This window comes from Anolis sagrei, chromosome 9, assembly GCF_037176765.1.
Source record: "Anolis sagrei isolate rAnoSag1 chromosome 9, rAnoSag1.mat, whole genome shotgun sequence".
In the NCBI taxonomy this organism is placed as follows: Eukaryota; Metazoa; Chordata; class Lepidosauria; order Squamata; family Dactyloidae; genus Anolis; species Anolis sagrei.
The window spans coordinates 25,813,990-25,841,424 of NC_090029.1; the positions used below are offsets into that span (position 1 = coordinate 25,813,990).

Below are 27,435 nucleotides of genomic sequence, written 5' to 3' on the forward strand. Positions count from 1 at the left end.
TTTATTAGTAAAGGGAAAGGTTTCTCTTTGACGTTAAGTTTAGTCGTGTCCGACTCTGGGGGTTGGTGCTCTACTCCATTTCCAAACCAAAGAGCCAGCGTTGTCCGTAGACACCTCCTAGGTCATGTGGCCAGCATGACTGTATGGAGTGCTGTTACCTTCCCGCTGGAGCGGTCCCTATTGATCTACTCACATTTGCATGATTTCAAACTGCTAGGCTGGCAGAAGCTGACACTAACAGCGGGAACTCGCCCCACTCACTGGATTAGAAACGCCAACCTTTTGGTCAGCAAGTTCAGCAGCTCAGTGGTTTAACCCACTGACCCACCGGGAGTTCTTTATTAATAATAATTAATAATTGAATAATTATTAAATAATTATTAATTAAATTATTATTATTATTATAGGTTGACAAATAAATGGCTCCTAGGAACTGCAATGAATTGGAATATATGAGTCTACACTGTTATATAATCCAGTTCAGTGATGGTATTGGGAAACAGAAAGGAATCTGGTTCTCAGGCTTGGGCCCCTTCTACCATGTAATAATAATTGATAATAATTGAACAATTATTAATTAAATTATTATTATTATTATATTGACAAATAAATGGGTGCTAATGTAGAGCCATATCATGCAGATTGAACTGCACTGAATTGGAATATATGAGTCTACACTGCCATATAATACGGTTTAGTGATGTTACAGAGAAACATGAATCTGGGGCTCATTATTACTATTATTATAACAATTATTAAATAATAATGATGACAAATATATGGGTCCTAGTGCAGTCATATCATGCAGATTGAACCGCACTGAATTAGAATATATGAGTCTACACTGCCCTACAATCTAGTTTAGTAACGATACAGAGAAACAGGAATATGGGGCTCTTTATTCTTATTAATAATTGAACAATTATTAATTAAATTATTATTATAATGACAAATAAATGAGTCCTAGTGTAGAGTCATATCATGCAGATTGAACCTCACTGAATTGGAATATATGAGTCTGCACTGGCATATAATCCAGTTTAGTGATGGTACAGAGAAACAGGAACCTGGGGCTTATTATTATTATTAATAATAGAACAATGATTAAATAATAATCATCATGACAAATAAATGGGGCCTTGTGTAGTGTCACATCATGCAGATTGAACTGCACTGAATTGAAATATGAGTCTACACTGCCATATAATGCAGTTTAGTGATGGTACAGAGAAACAGGAATCTGGAGCACACAATAATAATAATAAATTGAACAATGATTAAATAATAATAATAATAATAATGACAAATAAATGGGTCCTAGTGTAGTCATATCATGCAGACTGAACTGCATTGAATTGGAATACATGAGTCTACACTGCAATATAAACCAGTTTAGTGATAGTACAGAGAAACAGGAATCTGGAGCACATAATAATAATAATAATAATAATAATAATAATAATAATAAATTGAACAATGATTAAATAATAATAATAATAATAATAATAATGACAAATAAATGGGTCCTTGTGTAGAGTCATATCATGCAGACTGAACTGCACTGAATTGGAATATATGAGTCTACACTGCCATATAATCCAGTTTAGTGATGGTACAGAGAAACAGGAATCTGGGGCTTTTTATTATTAATAATATTAATACAACAATTATTAAATAATAATAATAATAATAAGGACAAATAAATGGGTCCTAGTGTAGAGTCATATCATGCAGATTGAACTGCACTGAATTGTTATATGTGAGTCTACACTGCACCATCACTGGTTTAGTGATGGTACAGAAAAACAGGAATCTGGAGAACATCATAATAATAATAATAACAAATAAATAGGTCCTAGTGTAGTCATATTATGCAGATTGATCTGCACTGAACTGGAATATGAGTCTACACTGCCATATAATCCAGTTTAGTGATGGTATACAAAAACAGGAACCTGGGGCTTATTATTATTATTAATAATAATAGAACAATTATTAAATAATAATAATAATGACAAATAAATGGGTCCTTGTGTAGAGTCATATCATGTGGACTGAACTGCACCGAATTGGAATATATGAGTCTACACCGCCATATAATCCAGTTTAGTGATGGTACCGAGAAACCGGAATCTGGGGCTCATTATTATTATTACAACAATGATTAAATAATAATAATAATGACAAATAAATGGGTCCTAGCGCAGAGTCATATCATGCAGACTGAACTGCACTGAACTGGAATATATGGTTCTACACTGCCATATAATCCAGTTTAGTGATGGTATACAAAAAAAGGAAGCTGGGGCTCGTTATTATTATTATTACAACAATGATTAAATAATAATAATAATAATAATAATAATGACAAATAAATGGGTCCTAGTGTAGTCATATCATGCAGATTGAACTGCATTGAATTGGAATATATGAGTCTGCACTGCCATATAATCCAGTTTAGTGATGGTATACAAAAAAAGGAACCTGGGGCTCGTTATTATTATTAATAGAACAATGATTAAATAATAATAATAATGACAAATAAATGGGTCCTAGCGCAGAGTCATATCATGCAGACTGAACTGCACTGAATTGGAATATATGAGTCTGCACTGCCATATAATCCAGTTAAGTGATAGTACAGAGAAACAGGAATGTGTTGCTCAGCCTTGGGCCCCTTCCATTCAAGGCCGCGCGCCTGGCGCCTTTAAGAGATTACTGAAGCGTGAGCGCTCTGCAAGGCCTGCAGCCTCGGCCTCGAGTGCGGACTCTGACCCGCGGCGATGTCATAAAAGCCGGGCAGAGGGGCCCCGGGGGTGTCTGGCTTCAAGGCAGCGGAGGAGAAGCCGCAACACCAGCAACGACGGTCATGGCGGCTTCCGGGAAGAGCGAGAAGGGCAACCTCTCCGTGGTGGTGCACAAGGCCGGAGATCTGCGCCTGGTAGGGATGCGAGGCCGCCATGATGGCGTGTCTCTGGCTTGTCGAATGAGGAGGCCAACTTGGGCCCTCCAGGCGCTTGGGACTTCAACTCCCATCATTCCTAGCGGCCTCAGGACCTTTCCTTTTCCCGCTTAAGCGGCTGAGGGGGAAAAGGAAAGGGCCTGAGGCCGCTAGGAATGATGGGAGTTGAAGTCCCAAGAGCCTGGAGGGCCCAAGTTGGCCCATGCCTGGCCTACACACCAGACTCCCTTTGAATCTTCCCAAAATTGGCTTTTGATGCTGCTGCCTTACACTCTTGGCTCATGTTCACCTTCTTGGCCACCAAGACTCCAAGATCTGTTTATATATATCAGCCATCCTGATCTCTCTGCCATTCATTTCATGAATTAGGCACCATTACTCTTTGTTTATGGCAGTCGCTTAGTAAAAAATAAATGGTAATCATAATGGTAATAATATTATAATAATAATAGTAGGGCACTCTTCTTCTCTTTTATGTCAGTCACTTAGTGAAATAAAAATTGTAATTATAATGGTAATAATAATAGGTTACCATTGTTCTTTATTAATGGCAGTTGCTTAATTAATAGCAGTAATAATACAAATAGATTATAAGAATATATATATAATCTATTTTATTATTACTCTTATTACTATTCTTAATTGTCTATATATATATATATATATATATAATCTATTTTTATTATTACTGTTATTACTATTCTTAATTGTCTCTCTCTATATATAACCAATTTTATTATTACTGTTATTACTATTCTTAATTGTCTATATATATATAATCTAGTTTTATTATTACTGTTATTACTATTCTTAATTGTCTATATATATATAATCTAGTTTTATTATTACTGTTATTACTATTCTTAATTGTCTATATATATATAATCTAGTTTTATTATTACTGTTATTACTATTCTTAATTGTCTATATATATATAATCTATTTTTTTATTACTGTTATTACTATTCTTAATTGTCCATATATGTATAATCTATTTTTATTATTACTGTTATTACTATTCTTAATTGTCTATATATATATATATAATCTATTTTTATTATTACTGTTATTACTATTCTTAATTGTCCATATATGTATAATCTATTTTTATTATTACTGTTATTACTATTCTTAATTGTCTATATATATATATATATATATATATTTATATATAATCTATTTTTATTATTACTGTTATTACTATTCTTAATTGTCTATATATATATATATATATATATTTATATATAATCTATTTTTATTATTACTGTTATTACTATTCTTAATTGTCTATATATATATATATATATATATATATATGGGGAGCCCCCGGTGGCGCAGTGGGTTAAAGCACTGAGCTGCTGAGCTTGTTGATCGAAAGGTCGCAGGTTCGATTCCGGGGAGCGGCGTGATCTTCCGCTGTCAGCCCTAGCTTCTGCCAGCCTAGCAGTTCGAAAACATGCAAATGTGAGTAGATCAATAGGTACCGCTCTGGCGGGAAGGTAACGGCGCTCCATGCAGTCATGCCAGTGGCCACATGACCTTGGAGGTGTCTACGGACAACGCTGGCTCTTCGGCTTAGAAATGGAGATGAGCACCACACCCCAGAGTCAGACATGACTGGACTTAATGTCAGGGGACTACCTTTACCTTTATATATATATATATATATATATATATATATATATAAAATCTATTTTTATTATTACTGTTATTACTATTCTTAATTGTCTCTCACTCTCTCTCTATATATATAAAATCTATTTTTATTATTACTGTTATTAATTTGATATAGCAACTGCCATAAATAAAGAGAAATGGTGCCATATATATATATATATATATATATATAGTAAAGACAAGAATAGTAATAAAAGTAATAATAAAAATAGATTATAAGAATATATATATATACATATAGTAAAGACAATTAAGAATAGTAATAAAAGTAATAATAAAAATAGATTATAAGAATACATACATACATATATATATATATATATAGTAAAGACAATTAAGAATAGTAATAAAAGTAATAATAAAATCAATTATAAGAATATATATATATATATATATATGGCACTATTACTTTTTATTTATGGCAGTGGCTTAATAAAACTAATAATTAATAATAATAGATCATATATATATATATAGACAGTTAAGAATAGTAGTAAGAGTAGTAATAAAATAGATTTATACATATACATATATATATATATATACATATATAGACACTTAAGAATAGTAATAAGAGTAATAATAAAAATATATATGTATATAATAAGGCACCATTACTCTTTATTTAGGGCAGTTGCTTAATAAAATTAATAATAAAAATAGACTATATATATATATATATATATATAATAAGAATATATATAAAAGGCACCATTACTCTTTATTTATGGCAGTCGCTTAATAAAATTAATAACTGTAATAATAAAAATAGACTATAAATATATATTGTAAAGACAATTAAGAATAGTAATAAAAGTAATAATAAAAATAGACTATAAGAATATAGGCAGTTCAGACAGTTGCTTAATAAAATTAATAACAGTAATTATATATATATATGTATATATATATATATGACAAATAAGAATAGTAATAATAGTAACAACAAAATAGATTATAAGAATCTATATATAAGGCACCATTACTTTTTATTTATGGCAGTCACTTATTACAATTAATAGTAATAGTAACAATAGGGTACAGTAGCAATAGTACTAATAGTAATAATAGATGATAATACAAATAATAATAGGGCACCATTATTCTTTTATTTATGACAGTCACTTAGTAAAATTATTATTATTATTATTATTGATAATAACAAGGCACCGTTGCTCTTTATTTATGGTAGTTACTTAGTAGAATTAACAATAATAATACTAGTCATATCAAGTAATAATAATAATAATAATAATAAGGCACCATTACTCTTTATTTATGACAGTCACATAATAAAATTATTAATAATAGTAATAACAGTAATAGTAATAATTGAAAATAATAAAAATAATAAATAATAATAGGGCACCATTACTCTTTATTTATCACAATCACTTAATACAATTCATAATAATACTAGTAATAATAATACTAGTAATAATATTAAGGCACTATTGCTGTTTATTTATGGCAGTCACTTAGTAAAAATAATAATTATAATGGTAATAATAATAACGGGATCCAATATAATCCTAATGTAAGCAGCAGCCAGTTTTCATGCAAGTTGAATCTTCTTTCTTTTGTTTTCTTGCAGGAAGACCGACCAATCCCTGAACCAGGACCTAATGGTAGGTTGACTAGGTTTGTTGATATGCAAATTATGATTTCTTATGTATGCTTCAGTGTATATGAAAGGTTGTTTTGTTGAATCCGAAACCAGGATGGTTCATTAATTAGACCAGGGGTCCTCAAACTTTTTAAGCAGAGGGCCAGGTCACAGTCCCTCAAACTGTTGGAGGGCCGGATTATAATTTGAAAAAAAAAATGAATGAATTCCTATCCACACTGCACACACCTTATTTGTAGTGCAAAAAATACTTTAAAACAATACAATAATTAAAATGAAGAACAATTTTAACAAATATAAACTTATTAGTATTTCAATGGGAAGTGTGGGCCTGCTTTTGGCTGATGAGATAGGATTGTTATTGTTGTTGTGTGCTTTCAAGTCAATTCAGACTTAGGTTGACCCTGAGCGAGGGCCAGGCAAATGACCCTGGAGGGCCATATCCGGCCCCCGGGCCTTAGTTTGAGGACCCCCGAATTAGACAGTGTCTCCTGGTTCTCAACCTTTGGTCCTCCAGATGTTTCAGACTTCAGCTTCCAGCTTTCCTGACGGTTGGAAAAAGCACCTGGAAGACCAAGGCTGTGAAACACTGTGAACCACTGATCTAGAAAAGTGTTGTTGATCTTGAAAGTTATTAACACCATAGACGTGGTGCTTAGGCAACCCAACTCAAAAACTCAGATTGCATCATAAAATTATGGCAATAGCATTGAAACAGGCATAGGATTGTGTGAAGGTGCAATTCATGCACAAAATTGACTTGGCTCTCTGTCCTTTTTCTCTTGATCCCACCTTCCTTCCAACTTTGAACAATTGTCAAGGTGACCTGGGCATTTATAACAAAGCCTCACACCAAAGGAGCTTCTTTTAGCAGGTAGAAGGAATAAGGAATTCTTGAATAGTGAATCTGAACATTCCATCTGAACATTAGGAAGAACTTCCTGACTGTGAGAGCCGTTCAGCAGTGGAACTCTCTGCCCCGGAGTGTGGTGGAGGCTCCTTCTTTGGAAGCTTTTAAGCAGAGGCTGGATGGCCATTTGTCAGGGGTGATTTGAATGCAATATTCCTGCTTCTTGGCAGGGGGTTGGACTGGATGGCCCATGAGGTCTCTTCCAGCTCTTTGATTCTATGATTCTATGAATCCCACAGGCTACCAGCAATTATAAGGAACTTCACACTAAGGATCACAACACTGTGCCACCAGTTACAAGGAATATCACAGGAGGGAAGTTGATAAAACAGGAAAAGATATAACTGTGTGCAGATGTATTTGAATAACGTTTGAAATGAGAGGTTTTTAAAAGGCTTCTTCAATTGGGTACGCTGCCACCTTATGGTTTAGTATTCAGGCTGAGTTATATGTGTGGAGAGGATACTTAGTAACACCCTTCTGTGTTACGATAGTGTTTATTTTCCTCAGAGGGTTTAAAATACCAATGACGTTCACACACAGGCTGTTGTAAAGTGTTAACTATAATAAAACGTTTATTTAACAGGCTTAAACTCTTCTGGTACAAATGTGTAATGGTTTCTGTAAGTTAATGACACAAAAGCTTTTGGTTACGTTTGATGTACAATTCTTAGATGAGTACTGGGTTCAAATCTAGAGTTAACAAACAGGAGACTATCTCAGGAAACTAATCTCTGATGATAATTCCAAACCAAATTCCCATTTTCTGGAATCTAGCCAAACAACCTTGGCCTAGCCTTCCTCAGGAATAAAAGAAACAGACCATAAGCAAGGTCCTGTTCCCATTGTCAGTACTCCTGCCTAATTTCTCTAGCCGTTGAATCCTACAAAAGATTAACCCAGTTCTATCTAGCACTATCCGACTGTGAACACCAACCGACTACCTAACTCCCAACTGACAAATCCCAACTGCCAAAATTCAAACCTCCAATTCAAAAGGTACACTTTTTTCCTCTATTCGAATGTTAGGCTCCGCCCCCTATTCTTAACCAATCCTGGCCATCTACTCTTTGCTTACTGGACTAGGACACACCCCCTCTAAGAAAACTGACCTAAGATGGCTTCTCCCTGTTTCCTAATCTAAAATGGCTGCCAGGGCTTTGCTAGGCCCACATTCTAACTGTGCTGTCACACGCTGGGCCTGTGAAAGAGTCTGTAGACAAAACGTGTTTTCTGAATGGCCAACGGGACGACGGGGGTGCCTCGGCTGAGAGGCCTTTCGAATTTCCCCACACAAAGTTCTTTTAAAGACTTAGAAAGTTTGTTTTTATTGTTGCTTAAATCTTCAATATATCAAACAAATACTTCAAGGCTTTGGATCAACTGGTGGCTTGCTTAAATCTTGTCCACAAGGGACAGGCAACTTTCTTCATAAACTGTTTCTTCTTTCTATAAGGGAAATCCTTGACCCCCCTCCTTAGGCAATCTGTATTTAGGCTTTGCTGGTGTGGGGCCCCTACACCCGGTCCAATTTGCGTTATGGCTGCTGCCAGAGGTCCTTACCAGGCCAAAGTCTCTGTGTAGATTTCCAAACGGAAAGAAGTCCTTTGTTTCCCAGCAAAGGCTGGCTGTAGAGTTGTGGAACTAAATTCCCCAACAAAGGCTGTGCTGTAGTTCTCTGTAGAGCTGTGGGACTGAATTCCCCCAGCAAAGCTGTAAAAGACGAAGCTTTCTACAGGTGGAACTGATTCACGTCCTGTACGAAAGGCTTCTCTGTGTGAACTGAACTAGAGGTCCCCCTTTCCCCTCCTTAACCCAGAAAAAGGGGCGGAACTAAAGAACATTATGATAATTGATGGGTTATTGGCCCTATGATTGCAAACCAAGAGAAGCCACCTTATTGCAAAATGTATGGAACTTTGGAATACATGCAAACACTCATTAGAAAGGAAAAGAAGTTGGAGCTCCTGGTACAGTCGTACCAGCACACTAACTGTTTAGGCCGCCAGGCTTTGCTAGGCCTACATTCTGGCTGCTAAAGGTAAGGATTCTTCACAGCATTCCTTGCCTGAGAAAACCCTATGAAATGCATGGGGTTGCCCTAAGGCAATAGGCAACTTGAACGCTGTGATCTGATCCATGATTTCCCTGCTAGAGTGAAAAAGCAAACAGAAAGTTAACAAGTTCAATCTGACATAGAAATGTGGCAGACGGGTAGATTAAAGATCCAACATGTCTTAGCATGTAACTTGCAACGGAAATCTTGGCCATGGTGATTAAACTCAAACGTCCACAAATCAAACCTGCCTGCTGTTGGTAGCGTATCGTTGAAATGTTCTCACAGTCTTCTGAAAAGACACAAGAAATGAAACGTCGCCATTTCAGACCTTCTGATTAGCACATAACTAGGAAAACAATACCAAAAAGCCAACTACTTTTCAAACTTTCTGGGGTTGTTTTTTTTTTTTTGCATTGGAATGGATCCAGGCCTAATTATACATGTGACTAAACATTATGTTAAATGAGTAGCATAATGTTTCAAAACAACACCAATGCAAAATATGAGACAGAGGGATAAAATTGTGTAAATGCTCGCTAGGTTGGGATCATCACATGCTGGGGGGGGGGGGGGATATTTAGCCACTGCCCATATTTAAAACTCCATCAATACTTAAAGTTTGTTATGTTGGGCAAGTTTGCTCTAGATGCATCAACAATGGGGTTCTGTGTGCTCTCTGGCTGTAGGGTAAACTACAACTCCCACTATGGTGAGTCAGTCCCCTCTACAGTAGGTTTCAAAGGTACCTCTGAGGATGCTTGCCATAGATATAGGCGAAACGTCAGGAGAGAATGCCTCTAGACCATGGCCATATAGCCAGAAAAAAACCTACAACAACCCAGTTTTTAATTAGTTTTTTCTTTTTATCATTACATGTAGCCCCCCCCCCCATTGTCACTGTGATTATGTTTATTGTAATTTTATATTGCTATGCATTCACATGTTTTATGCAATTATGATGTTGTTGTTTATTGTCTGCGTTTTTGGTTTGCGTTTTTGGTTTTATTTGCTGTAATTTGTTGTTTGGGCTTGGCCTCATTTAAGCCTCCCCATTGGGGAGATGGTGGAGGGGTATAAATAAAGATGATGACAATGATGATGATGATTATGATTATTAGGTTTGTCGAGGGATATGGTCTGTTCCTCCCTCTGAGGCTGAGAGACTGTGACGTGCCCAGTGCCACACAGTGAATTTCTATGGCTGAGTGTGGGGATGCAAACCATGCTTTCCAGAGTTGTAATCGAACATTTAAACCACCTCATTATGCCAACTCTCTGCTTAAAAGATTAGGTCTATTCATTGGCGTGCTTACAATATTTAACACTTCTTGTACAGTTTAGTCCTGACAATAGAACCAGTGAAGCTGTGTGAGTTTACTAGTATGGCTCCCATTTATTTTAGTGGGTCAGTTCTAAGTGTTGGGATTCAACCCCACACTGCCCAAGTCTCAAGTTCTCAATGAGGAGCAGTTAGTTTAGTATAGACCAGCGTTTCTCAACCTGGGGGTTGCGAGGGGGTGTCAGAGGGGTCGCCAAAGATCATTAGAAAACACAGTATTTTCTATTGGCCATGGAGGTTCTGTGTGGGAAATTTGGCCCAATTCAATCGTTGGTGGGGTTCAGAATGCTCTTTGGTTGGCGGTGAACTATAAATCCCAGCAACTAGAACTCCCAAATGACAAGGTCTATTTTCCCCCAAACTCCAGCAATGTTCACATATCCGTGCCAAGTTTGGTCCAGATCCATCATTGTTTGAGTCCATAGTTTTTCTTAAGACCAAGTACAATTACCTACGGATTTAAGCCACCCAACTTTTTAAATACTGCAGATCGCAGATTTTTCTCACAGGTTTTCATTCTTTGCCTTGTCTCTTTTCTGGTAGAAGTGCTTTTGAAGATGCATTCTGTCGGGATCTGCGGCTCTGATGTGCACTATTGGCAGAACGGGCGGATTGGAGATTTTGTGGTGAAGGCCCCAATGGTGCTGGGCCACGAGGCCTCAGGAACAGTCGTCAAAGTGGGGTCTGCAGTAACACAGTTGAAAAAAGGTGAGCAAGGGCCATTCTGTCATCATAAGACATATTTTCCTGCTTGTGATTGAGTGGTTATTGATTCCTAGAAACATTCATATAGTGCCTTTCATGTGAAATGGTTCGCAAAATCAAGATTCTGGAGGATAGTAGCATTTCCCTCACCATCCACTTGGTGCTAGACTAGGAACTGAGGCCTATGTGTGGTTCCGAGACTGTAACCCAAGCATGGGCAAACTTTTGCCCTCCAGGTGTTTTGGACTTCAATTCCCATCATTCCTAACAGCCTCAGGCTCTTTCCTTTTCCCTCTCAGCCGCTTAAGCTGAGTGCTGGGCCCATAACCAAAGTTAAGCTGAGTGCTGTGCCCATAACTAAAGATCAGCTGAGTGCTGGGCCCATAACCAAAGATCAACTGGGTGCTGGGCCCATAACCAAAGTTAAGCTGAGTGTTGTGCCAATAACCGAAGATCAGCTGAGTTCTGGGCCCATAACCAAAGTTAAGCTGAGTGCTGGGCCCATAACCAAAGTTAAGCTGGGTGCTGGGCCCATAACCAAGGTTAACCTGAGTGTTGTGCCCATAACCAAAGTTAAGCTGAGTGCTGGGCCCATAACCAAAGTTAAGCTGAGTGCTGGGCCCATAACTAATGTTAAGCTGGCTGCTGGGCCCATAACCAAAGATCGGCTGAGTGCTGGGCCCATAACCAAAGATCAGCTGAGTGCTGGGCCCATAACTAATGTTAAGCTGGCTGCTGGGCCCATAACCAAAGATCGGCTGAGTGCTGGGCCCATAACCAAAGATCAGCTGAGTGCTGTCTTGTCTGAATACTCCTTAAACACATGAGAAAGCACGAGAAGTTGCCCAAATCTCCTATCTCGCTCTGCCCTTTATTGTCTCCCAGGTGACAGAGTGGCGATTGAACCTGGGGTTCCCCGAGAAAATGATCAGTTCTGCAAAACGGGGCGCTACAACCTCTCCCCGACCATCTTCTTCTGTGCAACCCCTCCGGATGATGGAAACCTATGCCGCTATTACAAGCATGATGCCAACTTTTGCTACAAGTGAGTTGCCGATACCTTTTGGGAATGGTGCATTGTGGAGCAAGATGAGCCAAGCGGGGTTTAAAACCAAAGTAATTGTTTTGTCACTGTATACAATTATATTTTTCGATCTGAGAAGTATTTGGACGTGCAGGTTAAAAGGAAGGATTAGATAGTTGGCATGTGATTCATCCTCATCGTCCAAGTGTTTCTAAACCTCTAATCGCTCGTAATGAGTGACAGGATTATGGATCATTGCCCGGTGTCTTCTTACAGCCTTACTAAGAAAAAGCAATTATTAACCATTGCTGAAAGTAACAGTAAAAAAGACACTTGAGTCGATGATTAGAAAAAGTTGTCAAGTCCAAATGTTGTCAGTTAACTAGATGAGTTGATAAGTAGTAAGAAATGCTTGGTCGGAAGTGACATTGAGGAATTATTTTCTCTCTTTTTAGTAGCATAATGGTTGTGTCTAAAATCCACATTGAACTGGATTATATGGCAGTGTGGACTCAAATAACCCAGTTCAAAGCAGATATTTGGGACTGTGGTGCAGCTGGCTGGGAGTCAGCTGCATTAAGTTCACTTCTGACCAAAAAGTCATGAGTTCGAAGCCAGCCTGGGTCGGAGTGAGCTTCCGACCAATTGTGTAGCTTGTTGTCGACCTTTGCAACCTGAAAGACAGTTGCATCTGTCAAGAAGGAAAATGAGGTACCATCTATGTTTGGGAGGCTAATTTAACTAATTTACGAGGCCATAAAACAGACTCCAGTAAAGCATGCGGGGAATGCGGAAGTACTTCATCAGTGTCGCAGATGGACGATGAAAGCAACAGCTCCCCTGGCGGCCAGAAAAGTTAAATAGCCTCTGACTGTCTGTCTATATTTGTTGTGTGTCTTTGGCATTGAATGTTTGCCATATATGTGTACATTGCGATCCGCCCTGAGTCCCCTGCGGGGTGAGAAGGGAGGAATAGAAATACTGTAAATAAATAAATAAATAAATAAATATTTTGGATTGGGTAAAGGAAAAGGTTTCCCCCTTACATTAATTCCAGACGTGTCCGACTCTGGGGGTTGGTGTTTTCGAACTGCTAAGGTTGGCAGAAGCTGGGGCTAACAGCGGAAGCTCATGCTGCTCTCCAGATTCGAACCTGTGACCTTTCAGTCAACAAGTTAAGCAACTCAGCGGTTTAACCCACTGTGCCACCAAGGGCTCCTAATTGTGGATTATCTGCCTTGCTATTCTGGGTTATATGGCGGTGTGGAAGGGCCCAAAGAGGAAGGGGAAGACACAATTGAGAACTAAAGAGGTTCTCTGCAGGATATCTTTTCTAGATGAGCCTCTCTGGCATAATGACAACAAAGCTCCCTGATGGATTTATGTTTCTGTTTCCATGATTTACCCAGTAGAAAAGCCTTGACTGTATATGTTGATAATTTACAATTGCCATGCAAAGTTCACAAAAGTTTTTTAAAAAACCTTTTTTCCTGGCTTGCTTCTACTTGCAAAACAGTGTTTTTCCATGAAATAGAAAATCAGGAGTGTGGCAGAGGAGAAAATTAGGCAGCCTAAGGTCTATGCAGAATAACAACAACAACAACAACAACAACAACAACAACAATCCAGCATATAGATCTCATATCTCCAGCATATAGATCTCATATTATATTATTATTATTATTATTATTAGCCAATATATTACACAGTCCTAGACACTTGGGAAGTGTCTGCCATGTGATCCAATACAACAACCAGCATAGTCATCTTGTTTGCTGTGTACTCATCTTGTTGTGTTTCTAATAATAATGATAATAATAATAATCATTATCATCATCATCATCGAACTGCAAAGATCAAACTACAAAGACTCTGGCACAAGGAAGACAAGGGGGTCCTAGTGGTGATTGGCACACTGGGTGCAGTGCCTAAAGACCTTGGCCTGCACTTAAAAACAATCGGCGCTGACAAAATTACCATTGGTCAGCTGCAAAAGACCACCCTACTCGGTTCTGGATGCATTATTCACCGATACATCACAGTCCTAAACACTTGGGAAGTGTCTGATGTGTGATCCAATATAAAACGCCAGCATAGTGATTTTGTTTGCTGTTTACTAATCTTGTTGTGTATCAAATAATAATAATAATAATAATAATAATAATGATAATAATAGGAAAGTGTCCGATGTGTGATCAAATACAAAAGCCAGGACAGTTATCATGTTTACTGTATTCGAATCTTGCTGTGTGCCTAATAGCAATAACAATAACAACAACAACTTTATACATTACAGTCCTAAACACTTGGGAAGGGTCCGACGTGTACAAATGCCAGCATAGTGATCTTGTTTGCTGTGTACTAATCTTGTTGTGTATCAAATAATAATAATAATCATAGGAAAGTGTCCAACGTGTGATAAAATATACAAGCCAGGACAGTGATCTTGTTTGCTGTGTTTGAATCTTGTTGTTTGTCAAACAACAACAACAACAACTTTATTTATCCCTGAAGGCACTCAGAATGGTTTATGAGGGTTTCATTTTAGGTGAAAGGTCTCTTTGTTTTGTCTTGTTGCAGGCTTCCAGATAACGTTACGTTTGAGGAAGGAGCCCTCATTGAGCCCCTTTCCGTCGGGATCCATGCTTGCAGAAGGGCTGGAGTGACCCTGGGAAGCAAAGTTTTCATTTGTGGTGCTGGTATGGATAACACCTCTTTTGTTTGCTTTTCCAAGCTTGCAGCTCCCCCTAAAGTCACAGGTCCGCAGCTTGGGTGTCCTCCTGGACTCATAATTTACGCTTGAAGCTCAGGCGTCGGCGGTGGCCGGGAGGGCCTTCGCACAATTAAGACTCGTGCGCCAACTGTGACCGTACCTTGTGAAGTCGGATCTGGCCAGGGTGGTCCATGCCTTAGTCACCTCCAGATTGGATTACTGTAATGCTCTCTATGTGGGGCTGCCCTTGAAAACGGCCCGGAAATTCCAATTGGTACAACGGGCGGCAGCCAGCTTACTAACTGGTGTGACTTACAGGGAGCGGTCAGCCTCCCTGTTTAAGGAGCTCCATTGGCTATCGTTCATCTTCTGGTCCCAATTCAAGGTGCAGGTCCTTACCTACAAAGCCCAGAACGGTTTGGGACCCGCCTACCTTCGTGAACACATTTCTTTGTACGAACCCACACAATCTCTTTGCTCCTCCGGGGAGGCCCTGCTCATGCTCCCGCCTCCCTCGCAGACACGATTTGGTGGGGACGAGGGAGAGGGCCTTCTCGGTGGTGGCCCCCTGACTCTGGAATTCACTTTCAAAGGATATCAGGCATGCCCCATCATTGGCGGTCTTTAGGAGGAGCCTGAAAACGTGGCTGTTCCAGTGTGCCTTTCCAGAATAAAGAAATAATTCCCAGCAAAATGTCCTTACAAATGCACTTTAATTACTGGATTGCATTGGACACACTTCTTAAAAACCCTCCTACCAGATATATCCTACCTTGTTCATGCCCAGCATTATTTTTAAAATGTTAAATTATTACATTTGTCCTGTCCATAGGCTTTTAAATCCTCGTGTGTTATTGTTATATGTGATTTATATTAATTTGTATTGCATTGTATTGCATTGTATTGTTTTGTTTATTGTTTTTCTGTTTTATTGATGTGTTGTTGGGCTAGGCTCCAAGTCCCTTGGGGAGATGGTGGCGGGGTATAAATAAAGTTTTTTTATTATTATTATTAGCTCCCTCAACGAGACCTGGTCTGAGATACAGATACGATTGCACCATTAGACAAAGTGCACTTGCCAGGGGATGGGAGCAAGTCTTCCATGCCCCTTTGTTTGCAGTGTTGCCTCTGTCAGCAAAATGACTCAGAATGGCTCTGTAAACCACTTTGTAAACTCACTACCTCTGAGGATGCTTGCCATAGATGCAGGCGAAACGTCAGGAGAAATGCCTCTAGAACATGGCCCTATAGCCCGAAAAAACCCACAAGAACCTAGTGATTCCAGCCATGAAAGCCTTCGACAATACACTTTAGAAATGTTTGATGAAGGATAATATTATAAAAAATCCACACACAGCCATATAACACAGAATATCAAGGCCGATAATTCACAATATCTGTTTTGAACTGGATTATCTGAGTTCACACTATGATATAATCCAGTTCAATGTGAATTTTATACAGCGGTGTGGAAGGGGCCTAATACAAAGCTCCCTGAATGTATGTATCCCTTTCTGTTTTTTTTTCAGGTCCTATTGGGCTTGTGTCTTTGCTGATTGCGAAGGTAATGGGGGCTTCACAAGTTGTTATAACTGGTAAGGAACACAATCATCTGCTTCTCCTTTACGTTGTTCAGCTCTCAAGATTCACGTGGGATTAAGTGCTGTTGTTGTCAGCGTGTGTCCAAAGCTCCTTCAGGGCCAAGAGAAAAACAGGTCCACGCAGAACAGAGCATTGTTCAGTAAAGGTTAAGGTTTTCCCTGACATTAAGTCTAGTCGTGTCCGACTCTGTAGGGTGGTGCTCACCTCCATTTCTAAACCAAAGAGCCGGCGTTCTCCGGGGACACCTCCAAGGTCATGTGGTCAGCATGACTGCATGGAGCGTCGTTACCTTCCCGCAGAAGCGGTACTTATTGATCTACTCACACGTGCATGTTTTCAAACTGCTAGGTTGGCAGGAGCTGGGGCTTACAATGGGAGCTCACCTTGCTCCCTGGATTCGAACCACCGACCTTTTGGTCAGCAAGTTCAGTAGCTTATTTGTTTAACATAACATAATCATAAATAACAACCATAATTCTGCATGCTGTGAGATGAAGCTCAAACTTTTACTATCCTGTTTGTTTTTGGATGCTCTGCTATATTAGGGTGGTTTTCCCTAGCAATAAGATCCTCCTGAACTGTATGACAAGTAAAGTTTTGTTTCTGATGGGAATGTTGGAGCTGTGGCGACCATCTTGATGGATTTGTTTGAGAGACATTAGCAGTCTCAGCATGCTTTTCTAATGGTACAATTGCAACTGTTTTTGTTACCTGTGTTCTTCTCTTATAGATCTATCTGCCTCTCGTCTCGAAAAGGCTAAGGAAATTGGGGCTGATTTCACCATCCAGGTAAAAGGCGAAAGCCCCGAAGAATTGGCCAAGGCAGTAAAAAATGCCCTTGGTTGCATGCCTGACATCAGCCTGGAATGCACTGGAGCTCAGGCCTGTATCCAAACTGGAATCTATGTAAGCATCTTTTAAATGATCAATATTGATCCATATAGAGATGATTTGGGAGCGGTGGTGGTGCAGCGGGTTAAACCTCAAAGCTGAAAAACTTGCCGACTGAAAGGTTGGCGGTTAGAATCCCCAGGATGGGGTGAGCTCCCGCTGTTAGCCCCAGATTCTGCCAACCTAGCAGTTCGAAAACATGAGTAGATCAATAGGTACCGCTTCAGTGAGAAGGTAACAGCTCTCCAGACACGCCATAATAATAAGAAGAAGAAGGAGGAGGAGGAGGAGGAGGAGGAGGCAGAGGCACGATTACTGTTTCTTTATGGCAATCACGTAATAAAAGTAATAATAATAGTAATAATCAATAATAATAATCAATATTATTAATAGATAATAACGGCACCATTGCTCTTAATCACAATCACTTAGTACAAATAATAATAATAATAACAATAACAATAATAATGGCATCATTGATGTTTATTTATGGCAGTCACTTAGTAAAAATAATAATCATAATGGTAATAATAAAAAGACACTATTACTCTTTTTATTTCAACCACTTAATAATAATAATAATAATAATAATAATAATAATAATAATAATAATAAATTATTAATTATAGTCCAATATTTAATTTTGCCAATCTCTCTACAACTTGTTGGAGGATGAAATGAGAGAAAACACATCAAATTAATGTTTTTGCTGGTGCAGTATTAGCTTTAGGGGCGAAATTTCCCCACAACCAATCCAGCAAGATGAATGGTATTGGAACTCTTTGGCTAATATTTTGTTTGATCCCCAGGTGACTCGTTCTGGTGGAACTCTGGTTTTGGTGGGCCTTGGCCCTGAAATGGTAACAGTGCCTATTGTGAACGCTGCTATCCGGGAAGTGGATATCCGGGGGATATTTCGATACTGCAATACGTGAGTATATTCCAGAGAGAGAAAGGGATGATGGGTGACTTGGAGTTGTGATGTGCTTCTCTGGCTTTAACATGTACTTGATAAGCAGTGAGACCCAGTGTGTTGTAATATATATGAACTTTAGGCCAGGCATGGGCCAACTTGGGCCCTCCAGGTGTTTTGGACTTCAACTCCCACAATTCCTAACAGCCTCAGGCCCCTTCCTTTCCCCCCCTCAGCCGCTTAAGCAGCTGAGGGGGTAAAGGAAAGGGCCTGAGGCTGTTAGGAATTGTGGGAGTTGAAGTCCAAAACACCTGGAGGGCCCAAATTGGCCCATGCCTGCTTTAGACTACGGAATCAGGGATGTGTTATTGCCCCAATCTTATTTTCCATCTTCATCGCTATGATACTTCATCTTGTTGATGGGAAGCTTCCCATCGGAGTGGAAATACTCTATTGGACAGATGGCGAGCTGTTTAACCTCCACAGACTGAAAGCCAAAACCAAAGTCACAACAACATCTGTTACAGAATTCCAATATGCTGATGACAACGTCGTCTGTGCGCATTCAGAAGAAGATCTACAAGCCACTCTAAACCCCCTTTGCAGAAGGTTACGAGAAGCTTGGCCTGTCATTGAACATCGAGGAAACTAAAGTCCTCTTCCAGCAGTCACCAGCCAATCCCTCTCCAATGCCAGAGATACAGTTTAATGGTGTAGCATTAGAAATGTGGACCATTTCCGCTCCCTTGGCAGCCCCCTCTCCATAAAAGTCAACACTGACACTGAAACACAACTCTGCCTGAGCTCTGTGAGTGCAGCTTTTTTCCAAATGAAGCAGAGTGTTGCACCTCAGAGTAGATTCACCTTGCTGAAAACACCAAACTGCACACAGCCAGAAGTCTTTATGGTTTATTAAAAATAAAAGGTAAAAATTCTTAAAAGCAAAGGTTAATGTTCCAAAAGATCAGGATAGCATAGCACTTGAAGCATAATCCAATAGGCATCAGCAAAGCAAGACCCAAGAGAACATGACAAAGTCCTGGAACCATGAACACAAAGACTGCAACATAATCCAGCCTAGCCTAAGCAAGCTCCTTAGGCAAACACAAAGTTGCTTTGACAAAGATCTGGTCTCAAACACCCTGTTTAATACCCTTTGCAAAACATGAGGTGTTTCTTTGGCCTCTGGCCTCACTCTTGTTAGCTATCTTTTCACTCCTTCGAACACGGAATTCCAACCAGTCAGCCCGATCGAAAGTTCCCATATCATCAAGGTCAATCTGCTCGTTAGCATCAGCCTGTTTCCCTGCTTGCTCATTATCAGGCTGAGAACCAGGCGAAGAGATGACCTCCTTCTTGGAGTCAATCTGCATCTGGCTATTTTCAGTATTGACACTCTCATGCCTTGCTGTGGGGAAGTGCTTTTCTTCTTCATTGTCTATAGTAGGGACATTTTGAACCAAACTGTGAACCTGAGTCCCATCATCCTCGTCAGAAAAACACTCTGATTCCAGCTGTGTCACAACACAGAGAGTGTTTAGAGATTGGGACATCCGAAGGGAGACCAAGGTGCTTGTTTATAAAGCTGTTGACCTCCCAACCCTGCTATACGCCTGTGAGCCCTTACATTATCCTTCCTAAGGAAACCTTCCTAATGCTGCGACCCCTTAATGCAGTTCGACACCGAAATACAACACCGCCTGAGCTCTGTGAGTGCAGCTTTTTTCTGAATGAAGCAGAGTGTTTGAGGACCAGGACATTCGTAGGGAGACCAAGGTGCTTGTTTATAAAGCTATTGTCCTCCCAACCCTGCTATATGCCTGCGAGACGTGGACAGTCTACAGACATCACATGCAACTCCTGGAATGATTCCATCAGCGTTGCCTCCAAAAAATCCTGCAAATCTCTTGGGAAAACAGGCGGGGAAATGTCAGTGTGCTGGAAGAAGCAAAGACCACCAGCATTGAAGCGATGGTCTTCCGCCATCAACTCCGCTGGACCGGCCACATTGTCCGAATGCCTGACCACCATCTCCCAAAGCAGTTGCTCTACTCTGAACTCAAGAATGGAAAACAGAATGTTGGTGGACAGGAAAAGAAATTGAAAGATGGGCTCAAAGCCAACCTTAAAAACTGTGGCATAGAGACCGAGAACTGGGAAGCCCTGGTCCTTGAGCTCTCCAGCTGGAGGTCAGTTGTGACCAGCAGTGCTGCAGAATTTGAAGAAGCACGAATGGAGGGCGGAAGGGAGAAACGTGCCAAGAGGAAGGCGCGTCAAACCAACCCCGACCGGAATTGCCTTCCACCTGGAAACTGATGCCCTCACTGCGGGAGAACATGCAGGTCAAAAATAGGGCTCCACAGTCAGCTACGGACCCACTGCCAGGACACCGAATTTGGAGGACCATCACCCTCAGATAACAAGGTATCACCTAAGTAAGTAAGTAAGGTAAGTAAGACTATGACTCTTTGCATTCCTTCTCAGACATAGAAATCCACTGGGTGACCTCAGGCAAGTCGTGCACTTTCAACCTTTGAGAAGATCTTTCCAAGGAAACTTTGCAATATGGCCGAAGGCACGCAATCCCTATAAGTATTTGCCTCCCATTGCATTTCGGCGTCTTCCGGTTTCTCATAATTCTGTGACACATCCACGAGAAATGCATTCGGTTTCAGAAAAGGCTCTTTGTTTTTGCGATGCTCTTTACTGTAACAGTCTAAATTGTGTTTGTGCAAAAACTTGAAATACTGGCCACGTTGGGTGAAGGATTTCTGGAATTGCAGTTAAAAAAAAAAAGCCACCACTCCAAGCTCTGTGACATTATACAGGACCAGCCAATTTGCGTGTAAATGACAATCCCAGGTCTTCCCTTAGAGCTGGACTTCTTACCCTTTTTCCTTTGGGACCCCTTTTCAGTCAGATAAATGTTTATGTGTCCCTGGGGGTATAGGGATATTAAATAGGTGAAGAATTTAAACATTTACTGATAACGAATCAGTATTTTCAAGGCCTGCTGAACAGGCTGATTTTCCTTTTTGTGACGTACAGCTGAAGCATCTTCTGCAGAGCCTACTGTAAACATTGCATAAAAATGGGTTGTTGTAGATTTTTTCAGGCTATACGACCATGTTCTAGAGGCATTCTCTCCTGACGTATCGCCTGCATTTATGACAAGCATCCTCAGAGGTTGTGAGGTTGCATAAAAAATTCATGGACAGGGGTGGTTGAACCCATTACGCAAAGTAAGCATTTGCAATATAGTTGATTTTGCCCAGGGGCGCTCCTGAGGCGCTCTTGGGGGAAAATAGACCTTGACATATGCAAGTTGTAGTTACTGGGATGTATAGTTCACCTACAATCAAAGAGCATTCTGAACTCCACCAATGATGGAATTGAACCAAATATGGCACACAGAACTCCCACGACGAACAGAAAATATATATCAGTGATTGGTTGGGGATACTGTTTGCTTACCATTGAAAATTACCTAGGGCTGCCTCTGTTCATGGAAATGTCTAAAACAGTGTTTCTCAACCTGGGGATCAGGACTTCTGGGGGGTCATGAGGGTTTTCAGAGGGGTTGCCAAAGACCACCAGAAAACATATATTTCTTTTCTTTTCTTTTTGCATTTCATTTTTTATTAACGAAGACTGGACGCAACAAATATAAATGTGAAAATAGGTACAACAATAACAAGACTTGTATGACTTCCTACATGTGTGTTAAATCCATACATATATATAAGTGTATGGTTTCGCATGTATATACCTTAATATACCTACATATCGGTACCAAAGTTACCATACAAAAGGGTAAAAAGAAAAGGACAAAAGCATAAACAAAAAGAATAAAAGAAGGTAAAAAGAAAGAAAAGGGAAAAAAACCCACATACACATCGACATCGATAAAGTACAAATATTATATAGATTTCCCCTTAAACTTCCAGATTCCTCAAGTGAAGATGTACATTTCTTCTTTCACACAATATCCTGAGTAATAATAATAATAAAAAAACATAATCTGTGACCTGCAATGTCTTAGCCCTTGTGATTCTTCTTTTCCCTTTTTCTTTCTTTCTTATTTTTCTTATTTTTCTTTCTTAAACATATATTTCTGATGGTCTTAGGAACCCCTTTGGCAGAGAAGGCTGAAGATCTCTCTGCCTGTCTTTCTCTTCCTTTTTGGAAACACACGGCGAATCCTCTCATCAAAATCCCTCCTCTTGCTGTGATTGGCAGGCCTCTCAGCCAATGGGAGGACTGTTCCAGAGACTCCAAGCAGAGAGGGGAGAGCATGCGTGCTCAGTGCATGGCAGCATGGTGTTTATATGCGGGCGAGGGAGATCATGCAAGGCTGGAGGGAGGTTCACACCAGCGAGTTCCTTCAAGGCAGGAATACTCAATATGCCCAAATGTGAACACAGATGGAGTTTGGGGGAAGTAGACCTTGACATTTGGGAGTTGTAGTTACTGGGATTTATAGTTCACCTACAATCAAAGAGCATGCTGAACCCCACGAATGACAGAACAGGGCCAAACTTCCCACTCAGAACCCCCATACTTAAGGCCATTCAGTCCAACTCTCTTCACCAGGGCAAGAAAACATAATCAAAGCCCTCCTGACAAAGAGCCATCCAGCCATAGATAGAGATAGATATATGTGATTCACACACACACACAGAGATATATAGTATCATAGCTTTGAAAGGGTCCCCTAAAGAAGGACAATTCTATGTTGCATGTTGCAGAGTAGGCAAACCAGACACTCTTCACATCAACACTGACAAAGAAACAGCAAGAAATACTGTTTACCCACAAGCATCAAGACATTACATAGGTTAGAAACCAACACTTCCTCATTACTTTATTTTCCAGATCACCAGTCTGGGACACAGCAACGTGTGTCAGGGGACCGCTAATATTAAAATAATATTAAAATAAATATAGCGTCCTTACTTTGCGGATTTTCATTTATCGCGGGTGGTCCTGGAATGTAACACCCGCGATAAGTGAGGGAACACTGTAGGTGAATTACAACTCCAGAACTCAAGGTCAATGTCCACCAAACCCTTCCCACACAGAACCCCCCTGACCAACAGAAAATACTGTGTTTTTGATACTCTTTGGCGACTTCTTTGACAACCCCTCATGACCCCCCTTCCATGGGTCCCAACCCCCAGGTTGTGAAACACTTTGTAGACATATAAACCAGTTCAATGTAGTTAGACTGCATTATATGAGTCTACACTTGCCATATAATGCAGTTTGACGTGCATTATGGTGGCAGTGAAGATGGGGCCTCAGGTGGCTTTTGATGTTCTTTTGACACAGAACGCAGAAGCGACCATGATGGTCATCAAATAAATCACAATATCAATGTCAAGTTAATATCTTTATCAGTTAATCAAAAAGAGCACAAAATAGCGCGCATACTTTTGAGATCTCTAAATCTTTTTCCCGGCAAAGACGTTGTGAAAGGAGATGAGAAGATGTTTTTCCCCACCTTTTGCAATTGATCTTTTTTTCATCTTGCCTGCTAAACCAGTGCGGGGATTTCAAAAGCATATACACAACTTGGTGCTTTTTCTGATTTACCCTGACGTTTGATGTGGATTCCCCAACCAAGTTTGAAAACAAATGTTCTTTTGGAAATTATTTACATACTGCATTATTATGACCAAATTTATTTATCGTGTCAGGAGCAATCAGACAGTTGTATTACATTTTTAACAAAACAAAACAAAACAAACAAACAAACAAAACACAAAGTTTGCAAGCTTAGTAGTTGATTAAATGTCCTTTGACCAGTATCTGGCCACTTGGAGTGCCTCTGGTGTTGCCGCAAGAAGGTCCTCCATTGTGCATGTGGCAGGGCTCAGGTTGCATTGCAGCAGGTGGTCAGTGGTTTGCTTTTCTCCACACTCGCATGTCGTGGATTCCACTTTGTGGCCCCATTTCTGAAGGTTGGCTCTACATCTCATGGTGCCAGAGCGCAGTCTGTTCAGTGCCTTCCAAATTGCCCAGTCTTCTGTGTGCCCAGGAGGGAGTCTCTCATTTGGTATCACCCATGGTTTGAGGTTCTGGGTTTGAGCCTGCCATTTTTGGACTCTCGCTTGCTGGGATATTCCAGCGAGTGTCTCTGCAGATCTTAGAAAACTATTTCTTGATTTAAGTCGTTGTCGTACTGGCTGATACCCAAACAGGGGATGAGTTGGAGATGTCACTGCCTTGGTCCTTTCACTATTGGCTGCTACTTCCCGGCAGATGTCAGGTGGTGCAATACTGGCTAGACAGTGTAATTTCTCCAGTGGTGTGGGGTGCAGACACCCTGTGATAATGCGGCATGTCTCATTAAGAGCCACATCCACTGTTTTAGCGTGGTGAGATGTGTTCCACACTGGGCATGCAGACTCAGCAGCAGAGTAGCATAGCGCAAGGGCAGATGACTTCACTGTGTCTGGTTGTGATCCCCAGGTTGTGCCAGTCAGCTTTCGTATGATATTGTTTCTAGCACCCACTTTTTGCTTGATATTCAGGCAGTGCTTCTTATAGGCCAGAGCACGGTCCAGAGTGACTCCCAGGTCTTTGGGTGTGCTGCAATGCTCCAGTGGGATTCCTTCCCAGGTAATCCTCAGAGCTCGTAATGCTTGTCTGTTCTTAAGGTGAAAAACACATGTCTGTGTTTTAGATGGATTAGGGATCAGCTGGTTTTCCCTGTAATAGGCAGTAAGAGCACCTAGAGCTTCGGAGAGCTTCTTTTCAACCATCTCAAAGCTCCCTGCTTGAGTGGTAATGGCACGATCATCAGCATAGATGAAACTCTCTGTCCCTTCTGGCAGTGGCTGGTCATTTGTGTAGATGTTGAACATGGATGGAGCAAGCATGCTCCCCTGACTGAGGCAGGTGGTTCTTCTGTTTCCGCCATCTGCTTCTCTGGCCCTGGAACTCAACAAAAAAGCTCCTGTTTTGTAGCAGGTTTCCTATGAGGCGGGTGAGGTGGTAGTCCTTTGTGATATTATACATTTTTCTCAGGAGAAGGCGGTGGTTGACAGTCTCATAAGCTGCTGACAGGTCTATGAAGACAGCTCCTGTAATCTGCTGCCTTTCAAAGCCATCTTCTATGGCTTCAGCACTTGCGATGTGCAGCTTTTGACTTTCCTGAAGCCAGCTTGCTGTGGAATCAGACATGGGTCTATTTTTTCCATAATTCTATGCAACATAAGTCTCTCCAGAACTTTGTAGAGGTGGCACAACAGGGAGATTGGTCTATATTATGACCAAATGACTTTTACATAATACTTGGCTACTCAAGACTGCATATTTCCAGATATCACAAAATGAATAAACATCAGTGAACTTTGAGTGTAAGATGGCTGTTTCCAACTTGACGTCCCAGTCAACATAGCTTGTGTCCATGCTGGTTGGGGTTTATGGTTCTATAGTGCAAAAACATCCAGAAAATGCCAGATTAGGGAAGATAAATGACATAATCTGGAAATTTAACCTTTTTGCATCACTGTTCTTAGAATATCTGAGGCAATATGTAGGTGGGAGTTGTAGCCTGCAACATACAAACTGAGGTATGCAATGGTATTTATTAGGCATGTGCAAAAAAAAGTTTCTGAAATTGTAAGAAAATTGGAAGTTTTGTAAGTCGGAAGACATATACGAAGCATTTGCGTGGCACACATTAGATATTTTAGAATCTTAGAATTTTCTGTTGGTCATGGGAGTTCTGTGTGCCAAGTTTGGTTCAGTTCCATTGTTGGTGGAGTTTAGAATGCTCTTAGATTGCAGGTGAACTATAAATCCCAGCAACTACAACTCCCAAATGTCAATGACTATTTCCTCCAAATTCCAGCGGTATTCAGATTTGGACATATTGAGTATTCGTGCCAAGTTGGGTACAGATCCATCAATGCTAAGGCTTCCTGCCACAACGGAACTGTAGAGGAGAGTCTACTGAGCAAGCCAGTACCTGCTGCATACCAGTACTGCCATCTGTTGAGGAGTTATGATATTGGAGGCATTACTTTTCATTCAACCCTTGTATTCAGAGGACATTGGGGGTTCTTTTGGTCAACTTGTAACCTCTCTCCTTTTGTTTCGTAGGTGGCCCATGGCGATTGCGATGCTTGCGTCCAAAAAAGTCAATGTCCAGCCATTGGTCACCCATCGCTTTCCTTTAGAAAAAGCCCTGGATGCTTTTGAAGCCACCAAAAAAGGCGTCGGGATAAAAATCATGCTGAAATGTGATCCCAGTGACCAGAATCCATAAAATGTAAACAAAAGAAGCAAGAATGCTCCATCCTACTTCTAATGAAGATGGAGTACTTAGAAGATATTTTAGTGGAAACGGAGAAAAGTGCCTGGTTTGACCTCGGGTTGTGACCATAATGGGGAGGAGGGATCTGTGCTTTTGAGCCCTGTGGGGATGACCTAAGCCCGTGCCTTCCATGACTGTTGTAGGAAAAGGCTCTTCCTCATAACGTTAAACCCCTTAAGGGCATGTCGGCATGTTTCTGCAAGCGCTCTGGCTTAGAGATGGGACTGTAATTTACTCCCAAATCCCAGGGCTTCCACAAGGGCCTCAGGCAGGAACCACTAACAAGATATTTCACTCAATGTCCCATTACACTGATCCGGCCTTTCAATCATCTAGCTCCGTTTACAGATCGTCTAAGCCATCACGAGGTACTAATTTTTCCGAAATGTCATTGTCCGTTAAACTCAGGGTAACTTGGAAATAAAATCGTTCCGATGAGTAATCTGCCTCCGCAACTCTATGTCTTTCATGCAACTGGGATGAGTCGAAGGTAGATTTGACTTTTGTGGATTTGGCCTGCTTTGTCATACAATCCCGCAACTCCTCTGTATCAGATTTGAGCAAATGATTGGACATCACTGGGTTGTTGTAGGTTTTTTGGGGATGGATGGCCACGTTCTAGAAGCATTCTCTCCTGACGTTTCGCCTGCATCTCTGGCAAGCATCCTGGCCTCGGGCCCCTTCCTT

The 27,435-nt window shown here is 40.4% G+C and overlaps 1 protein-coding gene across 1 annotated transcript; it reads left to right on the forward strand.

Annotated features, from left to right (window-relative positions):
* Positions 1–2,738: 2,738 nt before the first annotated feature.
* On the forward strand, positions 2,739–27,186 carry SORD (sorbitol dehydrogenase). Its single transcript, XM_060755342.2, has 9 exons — positions 2,739–2,941; positions 6,234–6,267; positions 11,118–11,282; positions 12,165–12,324; positions 14,884–15,002; positions 16,546–16,611; positions 17,349–17,524; positions 18,319–18,440; positions 26,535–27,186. The coding sequence occupies exons 1-9, from the start codon at positions 2,870–2,872 to the stop codon at positions 26,698–26,700; spliced, it is 1,080 nt and encodes a 359-aa protein (XP_060611325.1). The 5' UTR covers positions 2,739–2,869; the 3' UTR covers positions 26,701–27,186.
* Positions 27,187–27,435: the final 249 nt, after the last annotated feature.